This window comes from Triticum dicoccoides, chromosome 2A (genome assembly GCF_002162155.2).
Source record: "Triticum dicoccoides isolate Atlit2015 ecotype Zavitan chromosome 2A, WEW_v2.0, whole genome shotgun sequence".
Lineage (NCBI taxonomy): Eukaryota > Viridiplantae > Streptophyta > Magnoliopsida > Poales > Poaceae > Triticum > Triticum dicoccoides.
This window is the reverse complement of record NC_041382.1, coordinates 43,978,097-44,000,205: the sequence shown is the minus strand read 5'-3', so window position 1 is coordinate 44,000,205 and position 22,109 is coordinate 43,978,097. Positions and strand designations below refer to the sequence as shown.

At 44.3% G+C, this 22,109-nt stretch overlaps 1 protein-coding gene across 1 annotated transcript; it reads left to right on the top strand.

The window, feature by feature from the left end:
* Window positions 1-6,019: 6,019 nt before the first annotated feature.
* Window positions 6,020-8,000, top strand: LOC119358854. The gene is made up of 3 exons (XM_037625260.1): window positions 6,020-6,541; window positions 6,914-7,220; window positions 7,960-8,000. The coding sequence occupies exons 1-3, from the start codon at window positions 6,020-6,022 to the stop codon at window positions 7,998-8,000; spliced, it is 870 nt and encodes a 289-aa protein (XP_037481157.1).
* Window positions 8,001-22,109: the final 14,109 nt, after the last annotated feature.

Here is a 22,109-nt window from a genome sequence, read left to right as displayed (position 1 = left end):
CGAGTAATTCAGGTGCCCCCCATGTCTGGGATCTAATCTACATAAAACAGAAGTCTAATGAAACAATGCGACAATTCTGGACCAGGTTTCTGTTCGTCAAGAATAAGATACCAGATTGTCGCGATTCAGATATCTTACCAACCTTTCAGCTTAATTGCAAAGACGAAGGTGTTTTAAATGCCCTCGCCCGACGTCGCGTTCAGACCTTCTCCGAGTTATCGGACCTGGTGTCAAAATTTTGCGCCATTGAGGACGCGTGACGAGCTCAAAAAGAGCAAGCAGACTCGATCTGCACCAAAAGACTAAAGCGTGATAGGCAAACATGCCAGGGGAGAAACTTTGTCACCCCGCGCTAGTTGAACCATCACGGAAAACAAAGAAGCCTGTCACGGGAACCAAAGCATCCATCAATGATCTGCTGAACAAGCCATGCCCAATCCTCACTCTATCCTATTAAACACCAGCCCAAATCACAGCCTTCGAGACTGCTGGGTGCTGCAACAGGTGGTTAAGGCTGGTCATAGTGGAGAGTAATTTATACTAGTGTCATGCATATGATACTAGTCTAAATTACTACCTTTATAGTGCAAAGTAACATAGTACTAGTGTCACATATGGCTTCATTTATTAGCTCGTAGACTCATATTTTCTCGGGAAACGCTATGTTACAGTAACATATTATGTTACTCTAAACACCTCTCTCCTCATTAACTACGTAACACATAAGCAAAATTGTCTTGAAAAACGCTATGTTACTAGCTAAGTTACTCCCACTATGACCAGCCTAAGATAGTTGAATCCCTCCTTAGTCGGGAACATGTTGAGTCACAAGTATCCGACAACTTCTACGGATGAAGATGAGATCCTAATGATCTACGAAACTTACACGTTAACGGGCCATAGGAAGAGAGCCCTTCGGGAGCTAAGCCAAGTCTACTAGATCACGAGCTCGGATTCGTGGTTAGGCAAACCAATCACCTTTGAACAACGGGATAGGCCGAATTATGGCTTAAACCGATGTCCGGTCGCCCTGGTCCTCGACCCCATCGTAGGTGGGTGTCAACTCCGCAAGGTCCTAATGGATGGTGGCAGCAGTCTAAACCTCATTTATGAGGATACCTTGGACAAGATGCAAATCGATAAATCACGCATCGAACAGAGTTATACTACATTTAAGGGAATAATCCCTGGAAAAGAGGCGCGATGCAACGGATAGATCACCCTCGATGTGGTTTTCGGAACTTTCGAGAACTAGCGATCTGAGGAGTTGACCTTCCACATTGTACCCTTCCAAAGTGGTTACCATGCCTTGCTGGGACGTGACGCCTTTTCAAAATTCCCTGCTATCCCAAATTACGGTACATGAAGCTTAAGATGTCAGGCCCGAACGGGGTGATCACTATATCAAGTAATCCCGACACAGCACTACGAGCCAAAAATAAAACACCGTCGCTCACCCTCGAGTAGCTGGTCGAGACCTTCACAGCCGAGGAGTTGACAACACTTCAGGCCACGGTCGACAGGGACGAGGTCATGCTCGACAAAAGATTCAAATCAACTTCGTTCAAACCAGCCGATGAAATCGTCAAATTTCACGTGCATCCAACGAACCCAAACAAGACGACATCCATCGGTGCACAACTGGTACCTGAGGTTGACAAAGCCCTGCATAATTTCCTTGGAGAAAATTGGGATATTTTCTCCTAGCTTGCCTTAGACATGCCAGGAATCCTGCGCAACCTAGCCGAGCACAACCTGCATATAATTAAAGGCTCGAAACTTGTCAAACAAGCGCTCCGATGGTTCTCGGAGCCCAAGCGTCAAGCTATGGGCGAAGAGCTGGCCAAGCTACTTGAGGACGAATTCATTAGAGAAATCAAACACCCCGACTGGCTGGACAACCTGGTTAAGGGTATCCAAAAAAGACAACTCATGGCGCCTGTGTGTTATTTTAAAGACCTCAATAAAGCCTGCCCAAATGATCCTTTCCCTTTGCCACGTATCGACCAGATTGTGGACGCCACAGCAAGACATGATTCTTTATGCTTCCTGGGCGTCTACTCGAGGTATCATCGCCAGATCAAAATGAAGGATCGAGTCAGATCAAGCGGCCATGGCTTTCATCACACCCTACGAGCTTTCAACACAATGCCCTTTAGACTAAAAAGCAGGGGCAATATACCAGCGCATGATTCAAACATGCCTAGAAAAGCAATTTGGGAGAACTATTGAGGCTTACGTAGATGATGTGGTTGTCAAAAGAAAAAAAACATCAACCAGCTAGTCGACGACCTCCGAGAAATGTTTTTGAATCTCAGAACTTACCATATAAAGCTCAATCCAGAGAATTGTGTTCTTGGGATACCTGCCGACAAGCTTCTGGGATGGAATTGGATATATCTCTTCTAACCCAACTTAGAAAAGAATAATAATAAAAACTTAGAAAAGAATGTGGAGAATGGGTTGCGTAGTGAAGGTTAAAATTTTCTTCTGGTGTACTCTCCATGGCACCTTACCATCTTGGATCACTTTCGCTAATAGGCACTTAAAAGTTTTGGGACAATGCCCGATCTGTGAGCAAGAACCGGAGGACACCAAACATCCACTCCCCCGTTTCTAAATATAAGTCTTTGTAGAAATTACAATGCAGAATATATACAAAGCAAAATGAGTGGATCTATTCGTAGGGATTACAAAGAAAACATGATAGCTATGGGAAGTAGAACAGTCGAATATTGTCCGGACGTCCTCACTACTAAAGCTATTGCCCAAAAATTAGGTCTCTCGCTCGCAACAACAGCTGGTTGTAATCTCTTCCTAATAATAATAAAGAACGGATTCAGTCTCCGGATTCACCGTCACGGAGTTTTTATGAAAAAGTCCCTGAAATTTATAACGATCAACCCGCACTCCACCCCTGACGTTCGCTCGATCGTGCCACCCTCGTGTTCGATCGATCGTGCCTTATGTCGCACGCTGATTGGGCCTATTGGCACCTGGGCCTTAGCCTATATTGTTTCTTCTTTAAGCTTTTGCCAATAGCTGGCGCAGGAACATTGTCTCAAAAAAAAAACTAGCACACGAACAGGAGACCCACTAGGGCACGAAAAGGAACTTCCACGAAACGATCTAGAATTCAAACCGTCGAGCCAAGCCGATCGCCATAGGAGTCTTCTTTCCCTACATACTATAATTTCCAAGTTGTTTTCCCTGTTTGTTCTCTCCCATCTCACGTGGACAGGATCTTGAATAGCGAGACCCCGACGGCCACGGCAGACAGATCTTGATGGAAACGAGGAGCACGCCGAATAATGCGGCGATGAACGCCAGCAAATCAGCTTGTCTACCTTCCACAGCTTGGCAGCGCCACAGACGTCGATTAGCCTGGCAATGGCGGTGAAGTTGATGCCGGAGAGGATCACGTTGGGGCTGTTGTGTAAGAGTGGCTTAAGAAAAAGGAGCGTAACCAGCACCGTCGCCGCCACGTCGAGGAGAGACGCCAAGCTGACATGGTGATGACGCGGCGACGCAGAGAAAGCTTTCGTCTCTTGATTGATTTCGTCTCCTCAACTTGGCGAAGCCGAGTGCAATATTTTTCTTCCTATGCAGATACACGCGACAATCAGATGGGTTGGCGTACGTCCAATCTTCTCCATTCAATTCATTGTTCGTGAACTTTTGGTGAGACTGTACGATTTGCCAACCGCAGGGACACTGTTATTGCCGTGTCCTTCTCCCTCGCTCGCCGAGCTCTCTGTATTTCTCTCTCTCACAGAGACTGAAGAAGAAAGGAGGAAGAAGAAGCTGCAGTGGACACGGTGGTGGTTTTCCCGGCGCTCGAACGCCCACCGCACGAACGGCAAAATTTTCTCCCGCAGCACGAACTGCACCCACAGCTGAACCAGTACACAGGAGGGAGTCTTATACGCGTACGCGCACGTACGACGCCGCGCTCCACTCTCCAACGGCCACGATCCGCAAGCTCGGCCCATGACGCGCACGAACGCGTCCTACGCGGCCGGCTGCAACCCATCGCTACGCAACCTCCCGCTACTCTAGTCAACAGACTCACGCACGCACGCACACTTGCCACGGGCTGCGCGCGGCCACGGACTCGCGTCCAGCACACTCACCGCACACGTACGCACTCGCACACTAGCCGGACTAAGCCTAGACACTAGTCAGACTAATCCAGTACATGGCCGTGGCTTATTTGCCCAACAGACACCACCGGCTAGGAGTATCGGCTGGCCCAATCCGGCTCATCCACTTTTCTCAGCTCGTCGAGCGAGACGCCAAGAAGGCTTAGAAGAACATGGCTGATGACATTGCGCAACAGGCCTGCCCTGGCGAGGCCTTCACAAGAGGCTGCAGGAGGCGCAAGATGAGGTGAGCCGTGCGAAGCACCAGCGAAGGATGCCGGCAGCAGCGGGTAGCCAGGTAGAGGTCGATGGGGTCGATGAGATAGCGGATGATGGGAACAGGAGCAGGAAGCCAAGACGTACATGCACACTTGGCTCAGATGGTTGATGCTTGAGGTGGTTCTTACATATGGTGCTGTTCTGATGAAGTGGACATGGAGGTAGGGAGGAACTAGCTAAAATTTTCAATGTGAGTACATATGGTGTAAACGTTGTTGTCCTTTAGCCATTCCGTTCAGGAAATCCAGAAGCCCTACCTCCCATTGCTCTACCACTTACATTAGTCCACATGAAAACTGTGACGTGATATTCTTTCAAAATTTGGTGAAGCTGCATCTGAACATGGTATTCTTCTAGGAGTGTGTCCCATTTTTTTGTGTGTGAATGTACTATTGGTTGAGCAAAGCAAGACAGAAGATGATGAACTTGAAGATGTGCATAAAAGGAATTCCGGTATTTTTATTGCTATAGAAGTACAAAAAAGAGAGGGCTAGACTGTATATTTCTGGCATTAAGTAGGATGAGTATGATATTGTCGTGTAGTGCACGTCCGAGTAGCTAGGAGATGGCACACACGGCTATTGTTGTGTAGTGCACGCCAATATACCTAAGGAGGCGACGCGATCCAGCAAAGTAGAGGTGTTCCAATTGCGTTCCGGCGTCGGCTCACCTTGATATAGGCTGGTAGATGGAGTGTCCGAGGAGCCCAGATGTCAGGACATCCAAGAACGACGATGCCAAGGACGACCATCTTGGTGTGCATTACTGTGTTATCATACCCATATCCAGTTGCATCACGTTGTCAACCAGGCGAAGCGGTAGAAAACTCGCGGAGCAATAACTATGACTAATCTCTATTTTTTTTAATCCTTTGCAACACACGTATTATTTTGCTAATGGCTATTTTGCATGATTTGAGCATGGCACAAACACAAGCATTTCACATACACAACATGCATGCTCTTTCTATCTCAAATTTGTTCTTACGCCGCTGTCTCTCTTTGCCTCTCTCTGAGTAAACCCTGATGTCGACCGACATTCCCGACCGACGCCGTTTGTCCTCCACAAAGCTCTCCACTGGTGTAAATCCGTCATTTTATTATACGGAGAACCCTCTCGCCTTCGCTGTATGCGGCCTTGTGACTAACTCTATCCGCTCAGGTTTTCAGGCACGGTGTCTCCGGCTGGGCTACCTTGACGCCCTCTACGCGGTTTAGACCATGCTTATTGTGGTACGATGTTTTTTTTTCCGTTACAACGCACGGGCATATTTGCTATTGAGCTATCTTGATGTATTTTTTTTTCCGTTGTAACGCACGGGCATATTTGCTAGTAGAATGATGATATCAACTATGATAAGGAAAGAGGCTGGTGCTGGCCTGTGCAGGAAGAGACGGTGTTCGGTAGTGTGGGCTGGGCAGAGGATACGGCCCGCAAGCCCGCACCTGCCGCGCCTTGAAATACATCGCCTTTGGCGCCCAACGCAACCACCTCAACCAACAGCCTTCCTCGCCGGAGTCCCAAGAAACCAAGAACCCCGGCTCTCCTCTCCCCACCGCGCAGCAGCCCACCGCATCCGCCCTCCGTCGCCAGCGACGATGGACCACTTCCAGGACGGGCACCACGTGCGGCTGCGGAGCCGCGTGCAGCGCACCTACCTCCACGCCGCCGCCGACGGGGAGAGCGTCACCCTCAGCCAGCCCCGCGCCTCCATGAACGCGGCGTGGGCGGTGCACATCTACGACGGCGGAGACGGCGAAGGCGAAGGAGACGGCGATGGACCGTACCTGCTCCTCCACAGCGCCGCCTACGGCCGCTATCTTTCCGCCACGGCCACGCCGGCGAGGCGAGGCCACCACGGCCTGCGCGTGGAGCTGCGCGACTACGACCAGCCGGAGGTGGAGGCCATCAAGTGGCGGGCCATCGGGTCGGGCTTCGCGGACGACGTCGTCATGCTCCGCCATGTCGGCGGCAGCTACCTCCGCGCCAACGGCAAGTACCTCCCCTGGAACTCCACCGGCGTCAGCGTCGACGACAAGGCCAGCTCCATGATGTACTGGATCGTCGAGCCCATCCCCTTGAGAGAGGCGGGCATACCTGCCATTCCTGGCCCGCTTCCGGTGAGCTCGCCGTGACCCGCTTCTTGAATTGCTTTCGGCGATTGCGAATTGTGTTACTTTCTTTCAGTTGCAGATCTCCCGAACATAACTATATATGGTTAATGGTTGACTGCAGACTCCCCTAATAGACCTCTCCGCCATATTCACGCGCCGGGGAGCGGAACGGGAGATCCGAGGCGTCGAGCCCATCCCGGGAGAGGCGGCCATGCCTGCCGATCATAGCCCGGTGAGTTCGCCATGACCCCCTTCTTGAATTGCTCCTATCGATTATTCGGCGTCGTTCATTTGAACTGCAGTTCTGTTCTTGCCGAAATTTCGAGCAGTTCTTGATCTCCAGAACATAACCATGGTTCTCTTTCGATTCAACTGCAGAATCGCCCAATATTCTCCGCCATATTCAGTTCTCGCGGACGGCGCATCCGGTTCGTGCTGGCGCTCGAGGACGGGTACTACCCCGAGGAGGTCGACGCCGACGACTGGCGCCAGTTCTGGTTCAGGGGGAGGTCCGCGTTCAGCCTGAGAGGCAACCTGGCGGCCCACATCGACGAGGACGACCCGAACATCGCCATGTGCGTCCGAGCAGGCCGCCACGGGAGGCTGACCCCGCTCGTCGTCAACCTGCCCGACGGTGGCTATGGCGGGACCCTCGAGATCGTCGTCTTCCTGGCCAGGACCCCTGGTGAGTGAGTGAATCTTTGACTGAATTTGTTACACACGACATTCACACTTTGGTATATAGTTTACTGAAACTGTTGTGGTCTGAAGAACAGTTTACTGAATTTGTTCTAGTCTGAAAAACAGTTATCTGAATCTGTTCAAGTCTGAAACTGTTAGTGTGAGGCTGTGAGCTGTCTGCAACTGTTGTAATCTTGTACTCGGTTGATCACACTAACAGTTGATTCATCTCTTTTCAGCCTTAACAGAGAAGGTGGTGATGATATCCGTTTGATTTAGCCCATTTTGCTTGTGTTTGAATAACCTCTGAACAAAATTCAGGTTTCAACAGTGGTAAATTATCTTAGTATTATGATACATTCTGTTAGAACCTGGGAATTGTCTGAAACTGCTGTAGTCCTATAGAAAGTAAAAGTAGTTGGATGGAAATAGTGTATTTATCAAAGCTAGTTGGACATTTCTGTTCTTGATTAAGATAATTCAGTTCGTTCATTCCATATGTTTGCCGCTGGTAGAAATTATAGAAGCTAAAAGGCCAAATCAAGTTCAGTCATCTCATTTCACCTTTGCAGAGAAGATGCTAATAATTTTCTAAACCGTGAATAAAATTCAGGTAGTAACTTACGATAGTGTATACAATCTTTAGTTCCTTGCACATTACATTGTTTCAGGTGTTTTCTTCTTGATCTTGTTATTGATTATCGGTCTGCTGCCTAACTCACTCATAATTTCTGCTAATTCAGGCTACGATGCGCTGCGATACCCAGATGTCGATGCACAGTAGAGGAAGATCAGAGCGGGAGTCCGACAGTTCACCTGTTCACAAGTTTCACTGCCTCGGATATGATGTCGTCAACTTTTGCCTATAGATTGATAGATACAGATTCAGAAAACTCAGCAGCTCTAGAACTACTGAAAGCGTTGCGACCAATGGCTGAACAATTTTGTTGTGATGCTGGAATGTAGTAGCTCTTCTGACATGCATCTCTGTGATGTGATGGCCACGGCTTTGTAGACAATGAGTTGATGGTCCTGCAATTTTTTTGGACATGCATTTCACATACTGGAAAACACATTAGTTTTTGCAATGAGCTGATGTTCCTTCATTCCTTTTAGAATGAAGAATGCAGAATGCAGTGGGTTGTTCCTTTGAGCTGTTGATCATGTTTTTCGTTCTGCTGTTTTAGAGTCCTTAACTTGGACTTAAAGAAACAAATGTTTTATGCTAGAATAGTCCGAAGCTTCAAAAAGAAATAGCACCTAGTGCCAGATTGGCCTGGCTCTTTCGCAAAGACAATTTTGGACCCGTAAACAAATGGGTAAACACTGTCGGATCATCTGAACCTAGATAATTAGGAGAAGGGAAATTTGTATCAAGTGCCACATCACCAAAGCACAGTTTGCTGGTTCACAACAGCTTACACCTTCTCTGCTAGGCAAAACCAAAATGGTCAAAAATATGCCATGAACTGCATATGGCCATAACTGACACATAATATATTTTTTCTCAACAGGTTTATCGTGCTCCTGTTTCCAAGTGCTCCTTTTTATGCAAAACAATCATCACTCAAATCCCACTGCTACAAAAAATATCTTTTGTCCTAACACACGTGCAGGGTTCGTGAGTTCGTCGTCAACTGTTGTTGCTCATGCAGTTGAGATACCATTTTTTCTCCAAGTTCTCATGTTGTTGCTCATACACCTGCCCCACTAGCCTCTTCCTTCCCCTACCTCTTCTCCCACTTGATTGGGCAGTTTGTTGGCATATATTGTGTGTTTCAGTATTGAATCTAACCTGCATAATTGCCTAACCTCTGTTGTTGTTTCAGAATTGGTATCTTTAATGTCTTTGTTGCAGGATGTCATGCCCTCGGCCTCGGGTGACCAGGATGCTCACTTCTTCATTGGGGCCTAGACTCCTCCACAAAAATGCATACGAGGCCATCCTTCGTGAGCAAGACGAGGACATCAACGCCAAGATTATTTGGGAAACAAGGCTTCTTAACATGATCAAAGTCTTTGCCTGGCTAGCCTTTCGTGATCTACTCAACACCATGGCTAACCTAGCACACAAGCAACTACTTCGCCTTGCCCTAGATGCAACTTTACTGCCGACTGTGCCTCACACCTCTTCATCACATGTCCTTACTCTACTCGGGTGTGGCAGTATTTGGGGCTCATGCCAACCCCCACACCCACCAACGATCTTTGGGGAATGCTACTACGAGCTCAAATAGGTCACCGCATTTGGCCGTTTGTTCTAGTCTATATCCTGTGGCGAATCTCGGATGCAAGGAATGCCAGAGCTTTCAAAGATACTCACTCCATCACTACTATCAAGCTCATCATAGAAGACTTGGACTTATGGTCACATAGGATATCTAAGCCTAGTGACAAAGAAGATGTACTCTCATGGCGGCTGTTCCTCTCCTGTGCTTATGTAATCTCCCTCCCCCTACCTCCGTTGAAAATAGCGTCAGTCCGGGTTAGTTTTGAATGAAATCATGCAAATTAGAGTCCAAAACAAGAGCAAAAGTGTTTGAAAAAGTAGATACGTTTGAGACGTATCAGTTATATTGATTCAGCGAGAAAGATCCTCTCGAGGAGGTTACATGGGCGTTCGGTTCCAGGATTAACCGAGAGAGAGATTACATGGGGTTGGGATAGAGATAGATGCAATCTTAAACAGAGAATAAAAACTATCCCTATCTCCTAGAAGTGGCGCCCAAGACAACCCTTGGCTGTCCCATGATATTGCAAGTTTAACAGAATAAACCGCATGGTTACAATTTAGGCTCCCCGCAATAACATAAATGCAAGTATTTATTAAATGTGTACATGAGGACAATGACACGAAGACAAAGGTCTGACATCCAATGCAAAATATATCCATATGCAGTTCTCCTTACCATTCTCCATACACCAAAATAGTGTCATCCATGTGAGAGTCTGCAGATAGCAATAGTTGTTGTAACTATTGGGCTCGTATGACAAGTGACATATGTAAAGAAATAATAGAAACTAATGAAGTTACCAATAGTTGCAATCGAACGGCGTCTTGGGCAACTTGATAGTTTGAACATCCTCCTCTCCATCCTAAATGGTTGAAAGTTGGCCATGATAATAACATAAGATGATAAAAAACAAGAAAAATATGAAAATCACACCACCACATTCAAGTTTTTGCGGGCACCCTTAATATAACTTCCAACACACACCAAGGCCTCCACCGTAGCTAGTTTTAGAGAACTCCTAAAGTCATCTAAAACACTTCCACCATTGCTTAAACTTGATTCTTCACCATCGACATCCCCGGTCACTCCTCCATCGTTAATTTCATGATCCACACTCATGTTTGAGTAATTTCTCTATAGGCTCATGGGTTGGATGGTAATTGGATGCGCTCTCTTATGTAATATTTGTCGGAATTGTAAAGGTTTAATGCCTAGTATCATATATATTATGAGATTGATTTTGCTATGACTTTGCTAAGGTTAATGCTTGACACTAGGCCCGAGTGTCATGATTTTAGATCTGAACCATATGTATTATAAATATCTATGTGTTTGGATCATTCATGCCTGTTGTATGCACATGTTATTGTTCTGGATAGAAGACCCTGAAGTGACAATAATCAAGATATTAAAGGGGGTGAGGATTACGTGTATTCATTAAAAGTTAACGCTTTGATCCGGTACTTTATGAAAGGAGTATCTTAGATAGCCTTAATTTCCATTAGGATCCCTTACAAATGGGAGGGTGAGACAAAAGACGTTGTGTAAGTTCTTATTGCAAACACGTACTGAAGGAAATATGCCCTAGAGGCAATAATAAAGTTGTTATTTATATTTCCTTATATCATGATAAATGTTTATTATTCATGCTAGAATTGTATTAACCGGAAACTTAGTACATGTGTGAATACATAGGCAAATAGAGTGTCACTAGTATGCCTCTACTTGACTAGCTCGTTATTCAAAGATGGTTAAGTTTTTAGCCATGGACATGAGTTGTCATTTGATGAATGGGATCACATCATTAGAGAATGATGTGATTGACTTGACCCATCCGTTAGCTTAGCACTATGATCGTTTAGGTTATTGCTATTGCTTTCTCCATAACTTATACATGGTCCTATGACTATGAGATTATGCAACTCCCGAATACCGGAGGAACACTTAAAGTGTGCTATCAAACGTCACAGTGTAACTGGGTGATTATAAAGATGCTCTACAGGTGTCTCCGATGGTGTTTGTTGAATTGGCATAGATCGAGATTAGGATTTGTCACTCCGATTGTCGGAGAGGAATCTCTGGGCCCTCTCGGTAATGCACATCAATATAAGCCTTGAAAGCAATGTGACTAATGAGTTAGTTGCGGGATGATGCATTACGGAACGAGTAAAGAGACTTACCGGTAACGAGATTGAACTAGGTATTGAGATACCGACGATCGAATCTCGGGAAAGTAACATACCGATGACAAAGGGAACAACGTATGTTGTTACGTGGTTTGACCGATAAAGATCTTCGTATAATATGTAGGAGCCAATATGAGCATCCAGGTTCTACTATAGGTTATTAACCGGAGAAGTGTCTCGGTCATGTCTACATAGTTCTCGAACCCGTAGGGTCCGCACGCTTAACGTTCGATGACGATCGGTATTATGAGTTTATGTGTTTTGATGTACCGAAGGTAGTTTGGAGTCTCAGATGTGATCACGGACATGACGAGGAGTCTCAAAATGGTCGAGACATAAAGATTGATATATTGGACCACTATATTCAGACACCGGAAATGTTTCGGATAAAACCGGAGTGCCGGAGGGTTATCGGAACCCCCCCGGGGGGACTAATGGGCCTCATGGGCCTTAGTGGAGAGAGAGAGAGAGAGAGGGGCGGCTAGGGTAGGCCGCGCATCTCCTCCCCCTTGGGTCCAAATTGGACTAGGGAAGGGGGGCGGCGCCCCCCTTTCCTTCTCCCTCTCTCCCTCTCCTTCCTTCCCCCTCTCTTCCTTGTTGGAAACCTACTAGGAATAGGATTCCTATTCCTAGTAGGAATCCTACTTGGGGCGTGCCCCTATATGGCCGGCCAGCCTCCCCCTTGCTCCTTTATATACGGGGGCAGGGGGCACCCTAGAACACACAAGTTGACTGTTGTCTTAGCCGTGTACGGTGCCCTCCTCCACAGATTTCCACCTCGGTCATATCATTGTAGTGCTTAGGCGAAGACCTGCGCCGGTAACTTCATCATCACCGTCATCACGCCATCGTGTTGGCGAAACTCTCCCTCAGCCTCAGCTGGATCAAGAGTACGAGGGACGTCACCGAGCTGAACGTGTGCAGATCATGGAGGTGCCGTGCGTTCGGTACTTGGATCGGTTGGATCGTGAAAACGTTCGACTACATCAACATCATTACTAAATGCTTCCGCTTTCGGTCTACGAGGGTTCGTGTACACACTCTCCCCTCTCGTTGCTATGCATCACATAGATGGATCTTGCGTGTGCATAGGCAATTTTTTTGAAATACTACGTTCCCCAACAGTGGCATCTGAGCCAAGTCTATGCGTATATGTTATATGCACGAGTAGAATACAAAGAAGTTGTGGGCGTGGGTATATACATATTTCTTGCCGTCACTAGTTGATTCTTGATTCAGCGGTATTGTTGGATGAAGCGGCTCAGACCGACATTACGCGTACGCTTACGCGAGACTGGTTCTACCGACGTGCTTCGCACACAAGTGGCTAGTGGGTGTATGTTTCTCCAACTTTAGTTGAATCAGATTCAATGAACAGAGTTCTTTCTGAAGATCAAAAAGCAATCACTATACCGCGTTGTGGTTTTTGATGCGTAGGTAAGAACGGTTCTTGCTAAGCCCATAGCAGTCACGTAAAACTTGCAACAATAAAGTAGATGACGTCTAACTTGTTTTTGCAGGGCATGTTGTGATGTGATATGGTCAAGACGTGATTATATAAATTGTTGTATGAGATGATCATGTTCTGTAACACAGTTATCGGCGACTGGCAGGAGCCATATGGTTGTCGCTTTATTGTATGAAATGCAATCGCCATGTAATTGCTTTACTTTATCACTAAGCGGTAGCGATAGTCGTAGAAGCAATAGTTGGTGAGACGACAACGATGCTACGATGGAGATCAAGGTGTTAGGACGGTGATGATGGTGATCATGACGGTGCTTTGAAGATGGAGATCAAAGACACAAGATGATGATGGCCATATCATATCACTTATATTGATTGCATGTGATTTTTATCTTTTTTGCATCTTATTTGGCTTAGTACGGTGGTTGCATTATAAGATGATCTCTCACTAAATTTCAAGGTATAAGTGTTCTCCTTGAGTATGCACTGTTGTTACAGTTCGTCGTGCTGAGACACCACATGATGATCGGGTGTGATAAGCTCTACGCTCACATACAATGGGTGCAAGCCAGTTTTGCACAAGAAAAATACTCGGGTTAAACTTGACAAGCCTAGCATATGCAGATATGGCCTCGAAACACTGAGACTGAAAGGTCGAGCGTGAATCATATAGTAGATATGATCAACATAGTGATGTTCACCATTGAAAACTACTCCATCTCACGTGATGATCGGACATGGTTTAGTTGATATGGATCACATGATCACTTAGATGATTAGAGGGATGTCTATCTAAGTGGGAGTTCTTAAGTAATATGATTAATTGAACTTTAATTTATCATGAACTTAGTACCTGATAGTATTTTGCATGTCTATGTTGTTGTAGATAAATGACCCGTGTTGTTGTTCTGTTGAATTTTAATGTGTTCCTAGAGAAAGCTAAGTTGAAAGATGATGGTAGCAACTACACGGACTGGGTCCGTAACTTGAGGATTATCCTCATTGCTGCACAGAAGAATTACGTCCTGGAAGCACCGCTAGGTGCCAAATCTGCTGCAGGAGCAACTCCAAATATTATGAACACGTGGCAGAGCAAAGCTGATGACTACTCAATAGTTCAGTGTGCCATGCTTTACGACTTAGAACCGGGACTTCAACGACGTTTTGAACGTCATGGAGCATATGAGATGTTCTAGGAGTTGAAGTTAATATTTCAAGCAAATGCCCGGATTGAGATATGAAGTCTCCAATAAGTTCTATAGCTGCAAAATGGAGGAGAACAGTTCTGTCAGTGAGCATATACTCAGAATGTCAGGGTACCACAATCACTTGACTCCGTTGGGAGTTAATCTTCCAGTTAATAGTGTCATTGACAGAGTTCTTAAATCACTGCCACCAAGCTACAAGAGCTTCGTGATGAACTATAATATGCAAGGGATGGATAAGACTATTCCCGAGCTCTTCGCGGTGCTAAATGCTGCGGAGGTAGAAATCAAGAAGGAGCATAAGTGTTGATGGTCAACAAGACCACCGGTTTCAAGAAAAAGGGTAAGGGGAAGAAGGGGAACTTCAAGAAGAACAGGAAGCAAGTTGCTGCTCAAGTGAAGAAGCCCAAGTCTGGACCTAAGCCTGAGACTGAGTGCTTCTACTACAAAGGGACTGGTCACTGGAAGCGGAACTGCCCCAAGTATTTGGCGGAGAAGAAGGATGGCAAAGTGAAAGGTATATTTGATATACATGTTATTGATGTGTACCTTACTAATTCTCGCAGTAGCGCCTGGGTATTTGATACTGGTTCAGTTGCTAATATTTGCAACTCAAAACAGGGGCTACGGATTAAGCGAAGATTGGCTAAGGATGAGGTGACGATGCGCGTGGGAAATGGTTCCAAAGTCGATGTGATCGTCGTCGGCACATTACCTCTACATCTACCTTCGGGATTAGTTTTAGACATGAATAATTGTTATTTGGTGCTAGCGTTAAGCATGAACATTATATTTGGATCTTGTTTGATGTGAGACGGTTATTCATTTAAATCAGAGAATAATGGTTGTTCTATTTATATGAATAATATCTTTTATGGTCATGCACCCTTGATGAGTGGTCTATTTTTATTAAATCTTGATAGTAGTGATACACATGTTCATAGTATTGAAGCCAAAAGATATAGGTTTAATAATGATAGTGCAACTTATTTGTCACACTGCCATTTAGATCATATTGTTGTAAAGCGCATGAAGAAACTCCATGCTTATGGTCTTTTGGAATCACTTGATTATGAATCACTTGATGCTTGCGAACCATGCTTCATGGGCAAGATGACTAAGACTCCGTTCTTCGGAACAATGGAGCGAGCAACAGACTTGTTGAAAATAATACATACTAATGTATGCGATCCGAGTGTTGATGCTCGTGGCGGGTATCGTTATTTTCTTACCTTCACGGATGATTTGACCAGATATGGTTATATCTACTTGATGAAACATAAGTCTGAAACATTTGGAAAGTTAAAAAAATCTGAGTGAAGTGGAAAATCATCGTAACAAGAAAAATAAGTTTCTACGATCTGATCGTGGAGGAGAATATTTGAGTTATGAGTTTGGTGAGTGGGAGAAAAGTAGAACTTGATGAGGTAATTGTACCTACTTCCTTATTGGAAAGTAGTTCATCACAGAAATCAGTTCCAGTGATTCCTAATGATGATGATCATGAACTTATGATCAAGTTACTACCGAACCTCGTAGGTCAATCAGAGTAAGATCCGCACCAGAGTGGTACGGTAATCCTGTTCTGGAGGTCATGTTACTTGACCATGACGAACCTACGAACTATGAAGAAGCGATGATGAGCCCAGATTCCACAAAATGGCTTGAGGACATGAAATCTGAGATGGGATCCATGTATGAGAACAAAGTTTGGACTTTGATTGACTTGCCCGATGATTGGCAAGCCATAGAGAATAAATGGATCTTCAAGAAGAAGACTGACGCTGACGGTAATGTTACTGTCTACAAAGCTCGACTTGTTGCAAAAGGTTTTCGACAAGTTCAAGGAGTTGACTATGATGAGACATTCTCACCCGTAGCGATGCTTAAGTCCGTCGAATCATGTTAGCAATTGCCGCATTTTATGATTATGGAATTTGGCAAATGGATGTCAAAACTGCATTCCTTAATAGAAATCTTAAAGAAGAGTTGTATATGATGCAACCAGAAGGTTTTGTCGATCCAAAAGGTGTTAACAAAGTGTGCAAGCTCCAGCGATCCATCTATGGACTAGGGAAAGCCTCTCGGAGTTGGAATATACGCTTTGATAGTGTAATCAAAGCATATGGTTTTATATAGACTTTTGGAGAAGCATGTATTTACAAGAAAGTGAGTGGGAGCTCTGTAGCATTTCTGATATTATATGTAGATGACATATTGTTGATTGGAAATGATACTGAATTTCTGAATAGCATAAAAGGATACTTGAATAAGAATTTTTCAATGAAAGACCTCGGTGAAGCTTCTTATATATTGGGCATCAAGATCTATAGAGATAGATCAAGACGCTTAATTGGACTTTCACAAAGCACATACCTTGGTAAAGTTTTGAAGAATTTCAAAATGGATCAAGCAAAGAAAGGGTTCTTGCATGTGTTACAAGGTGTGAAGTTGAGTTAGACTCAATGCCCGACCATTGCAGAAGATAGAGAGAAAATGAAAGTCATTCCCTATGCTTCAGCCATAGGTTCTATCATGTATGCAATGATGTGTGTCTTGCTATTAGGTTAGCGGGGAGGTACCAAAGTAATCCAGGAGTGGATCACTGGACAGTGGTCGAGAAATCCTGAAATACCTGAACAGGACTAAGGATATGTTTCTCGTTTATGGAGGTGACAAAGAGCTCATTGTAAATGGTTACGTTGATGCAAGTTGTGACACTGATCCGGATGACTCTAACTCACAAACCAGATACGTATTTTTATTGAATGGTGGAGCTGTCAGTTGGTGCAGTTCTAAGAAAAGCATCGTGGCGGGATCTATGTGTGAAGCGGAATACATAGCTGCTTCGGAAGCAGCAAATAAAGGAGTCTAGATGAAGGAGTTCATATCCGATCTAGGTGTCATACCTAGTGCATTGGGTCCAATGAAAAATCTTTTGTGACAATACTGGTGCAATTGCCTTGGCAAAGGAATCCAGATTTCACAAGAGAACCAAGCACATCAAGAGAAGCTTCAATTCCATCCGCAATCAAGTCAAGGAGGGAGACATAGAGATTTGCAAGATACATACGGGTCTGAATGTTGCAGACCCATTGACTAAGCCTCTCTCATGAGCAAAACATGATCAGCACCAAGACTCCATGGGTGTTAGAATCATTACAATGTAATCTAGATTATTGACTCTAGTGCAAGTGGGAGACTGAAGGAAATATGCCCTAGAGGCAATAATAAAGTTGTTATTTATATTTCCTTATATCATGATAAATTTTTATTATTCATGCTAGAATTGTATTAACGGGAAACTTAGTACATGTGTGAATACATAGACAAACAGAGTATCACTAGTATGCCTCTACTTGACTAGCTCGTTAATCAAAGATGGTTAAGTTTCCTAGCCATAGACATGAGTTGTCATTTGATGAATGGGATCACATCATTAGAGAATGATGTGATTGACTTGACCCATTCGTTAGATTAGCACTATATGATCATTTAGTTTATTGCTATTGCTTTCTCCATAACTTATACATGTTCCTATGACTATGAGATTATGCAACTCCCGAATACCGGAGGAGCACTTAGTGTGCTATCAAATGTCACAACGTAACTGGGTGATCATAAATATGCTCTACAGGTGTCTCCGATGGTGTTTGTTGAGTTGGCATAGATCGAGATTAGGATTTGTCACTCCAATTGTCGGAGAGGTATCTTTGGGGCCTCTCGGTAATGCACATCACTATAAGCCTTGCAAGCAATGTGACTAATGAGTTTGTTGCGAGATGATGCATTACGGAACGAGTAAAGAGACTTGCTGGTAACGAGATTGAACTAAGTATTGAGATGCCGACGATCGAATCTCGGGAAAGTAACATACCGATGACAAAGGGAACAACGTATGTTGTTACGTGGTTTGACCGATAAAGATCTTCGTAGAATATGTAGGAGCCAATATGAGCATCCAGGTTCCGCTATAGGTTATTGACCGGAGAAGTGTCTCGGTCATGTCTACATAGTTCTTGAACCCGTAGGGTCCGCACGCTTAACGTTCGATGACGATCGGTATTATGAGTTTATGTGTTTTGATGTACCGAAGGTAGTTCGGGGTCCCGGATGTGATCACGGACATGACGAGGAGTCTCGAAATGGTCGAGACATAAAGATTGATCTATTGGATGACTATATTCGGACATCAGAAATGTTCCGAAGTGTATCAGGTATTTTTCGGAACCCTTCCGGTGTCTGAATATAACCTTCCAATATATCAATCGTTATGTCTCGACCATTTCGAGACTCCTCGTCATGTCCGTGATCTCATCCGGGACTCTGAACTACCTTCGGTACGTCAAAACACATAAACTCGTAATACCGATCGTCATCGAACGTTAAGCGTGCGGACCCTACAGGTTCGAGAACTATGTAGACATGACTGAGACACTTCTTCGGTCAATAACCAATAGCGGAACCTAGAGGCTCATATTGGCTCCTACATATTCTACGAAGATCTTTATCGGTCAAACCGCATAACAACATACGTTGTTCCCTTTGTCATCGGTATGTTACTTGCCCGAGATTCGATCGTCGGTATCTCAATACCTAGTTCAATCTCGTTACCAGCAAGTCTCTCTACTAGTTCCGTAATGCATCATCCCGTAACTAACTCATTAGTCACATTGCTTGCAAGGCTTATGGTGATGTGGATTACCGAGAGGGCCCAGAGATACCTCTCCGACAATCGGAGTGACAAATCCTAATCTCGATCTATGCCAGCTCAACAAACACCATTGGAGACACCTGTAGAGCATCTTTATAATCACCCAGTTAGGTTGTGATGTTTGATAGCACACTAAGTGTTCCTCCGGTATTCGGGAGTTGCATAATCTCATAGTCACAGGAACATGTATAAGTTAGGAAGAAAGCATTAGCAATAAACTAAACGATCATAGCGCTAAGCTAACGGATGGGTCAAGTCAATCACGTCATTCTCTAATGATGTGATCCATTCATAAAATGACAACTCTTGTCCATGGCTACTTGGATAGGAAACTTAACCATCTTTGATTAACAAGCTAGTCAAGTAGAGGCATACTAGTGACACTCTGTTTGTCTATGTATTCACACATGTACTAAGTTTCCGGTTAATACAATTCTAGCATGAATAATAAACATTTATCATGATATAAGGAAATATAAATAACAACTTTATTATTGCCTCTAGGGCGTATTTCCTTCAACTGAAGGACCCATCGTACTCTTCCCTGGACATGTCTTCTTTTTACTGAGTGTTGTGTAAATTCTGCAACAAGGAAAAATGAAGTGCACCACCAGGGTGAAGGTAGCGCTGCTCAAAGTACTTCCATATCTCTTTAGATGAAGTGTGATGCTCAAGACTCATTGCTACGTCTTGAGCTTGTGTTGGTTTTCCCCGAAGAGGAAGGGATGATGCAGCAGAGTAGCGTAAGTATTTCCCTCAGTTTTTGAGAACCAAGGTATCAATCTAGTAGGAGGTCACGCTCAAGTCCCTCGTACCTGCACAAAACGATAGCTACTCGCAACCAACGCGATTAGGGGTTGTCAATCCCTTCACGGTCACTTACGAGAGTGAGATCTGATAGATATAATATTTTTGGTATTTTTGGTATAAAGATGCAAAGTAAAAAGTAAAGGCAAAGTAAAAAAGCAAAACAAGATTAAAGTGATGGAGATTGATATGATGAGAATAGACCCGGGGGCCATAGGTTTCACTAGTGGCTTCTCTCAAGAGCATAAGTGTTCTACGGTGGGTGAACAAATTACTTTTGAGCAATTGACAGAATTAAGCATAGTTATGAGAATATCTAGGCATGATCATGTATATAGGCATCACGTCCGTGACAAGTAGACCGAAACGATTCTGCATCTACTACTATTACTCCACTCATCGACCGCTATCCAGCATGCATCTAGAGTATTTAAGTTAAAAACAGAGTAACGCCTTAAGCAAGATGACATGATGTAGAGAGATAAATTCATGCAATATGAAATAAACCCCATCTTGTTATCCTCGATGGCAACGATGCAATATGTGCCTTGCTGCCCCTTCTGTCACTGGGAAAGGACACCGCAAGATCGAACCCAAAGCTAAGCACTTCTCCCATGGCAAGAACTACCAATCTAGTTGGCCAAACCAAACGGATAATTCAAAGAGACTTGCAAAGATAACCAATCATACATAAAAGAATTCAGAGAAGATTCAAATATTATTCATAGATAGACTTGATCATAAACCCACAATTCATCGATCTCAACAAACACACCGCAAAAAGAATATTACATCGAATAGATCTCCACAAAAGAGGGGGAGAACTTTGTATTGAGATCCAAAAAGAGAGAAGAAGCCATCTAGCTACTAACTATGGACCCAAAGGTCTGAGGTAAACTACTCACACTTCATCGGAGAGGCTATGATGATGTAGAAGCCCTTCGTGATGACGGCCCTCTTCCGGTGGAGCTCCGGAACAGGCCCCAAGATGGGATCTCGTGGATATAGAAAGTTGCGACAGTGGAATTAGGTTTTTGGCTCCTGTTCTGATCATTTGGGGGTACGTAGGTATATATAGGATGAAGGAGTACGTCGGTGGAGCTCCAAGGGGCCCACGAGGCAGGGGGGCGCGCCCTAGGGGGGCACCCCCCACCCTCGTGACCTCCTCTTTGACTCCTTGGAGTAGGGTCCAAGTCTCCTGGATCACGTTCGGTGAGAAAATCACATTCCCGGAGGTTTTATTCCGTTTGGACTCCGTTTGATATTTTATTTCTCCGAAACACTAAAATAGGCAAAAAAAACAGCAATTCTGGGCTGGGCCTCTGGTTAATAGGTCAGTCCCAAAAATAATATAGAAGTGGAAAATAAAGCCCAATATAGTCCAAAACAATAGATAATATAGCATGGAGCAATCAAAAATTATAGATACGTTGGAGACGTATCAGGCATCCCCAAGCTTAATTCATGCTCGTCCTCGAGTAGGTAAATGAGAAAAGAGAATTTTTGATGCAGAGTGCTACTTGGCATAATTTCAATGCAAATCTTCTTAATTGTGATATGAATAATCAGATTTGAAAGATTCAAGACAAAAGTTTATATTGACATAAAAATAATAATACTTCAAGCATACTAACAAAGCAATTATGTCTTCTCAAAATAACATGGCCAAAGAAAGTTATCCCTACAAAATCATATAGTCTGGCTATGCTCTATCTTCACCACACAAAATATTTAAATCATGCACAACCCCGATGACAAGCCAAGCCATTGTTTCATACTCTAACTTTTTCAAAACTTTTTCAATCTTCACGCAATACATGAGCGTGAGCCATGGATATAACACTATAGGTGGAATAGAATGGTGGTTGTGGAGAAGACAAAAAGGAGAAGATAGTCTCACATCAACTAGGCGTATCAACGGGCTATGGAGATGCCCATCAATAGATATCAATGTGAGTGAGTAGGGATTGCCATGCAACGGATGCACTAGAGCTATAAATGTATGAAAGCTCAACAAAAGAAACTAGTGGGTGTGCATCAGCCTCGCTTGCTCATGAAGACCTAGGGCAATTTGAGGAAGCCCATCATTGGAATATATAAGCCAAGTTATATAATGTAAAATTCTCACTAGTATATGAAAGTGATAACATGAGAGACTCTCTATTATGAAAATCATGGTGCTACTTTGAATCACAAGTGTGGTAAAAGGATAGTAGCATTGCCCCTTTTTATTTATTTTCTCTTTTTTGGGCCTTTTTTTTTCTTTGGCCTTTCTCCCTT

Coding starts and splice junctions, on each gene's coding strand:
- LOC119358854 (XM_037625260.1), top strand. CDS start 6,020: ATGGACCACTTCCAGGACGGGCACCACGTGCGGCTGCGGAGCCGCGTG. Junction 6,542..6,913: donor CCATTCCTGGCCCGCTTCCG/GTGAGCTCGCCG, acceptor ATTCAACTGCAG/AATCGCCCAATATTCTCCGC. Junction 7,221..7,959: donor CTTCCTGGCCAGGACCCCTG/GTGAGTGAGTGA, acceptor CTGCTAATTCAG/GCTACGATGCGCTGCGATAC.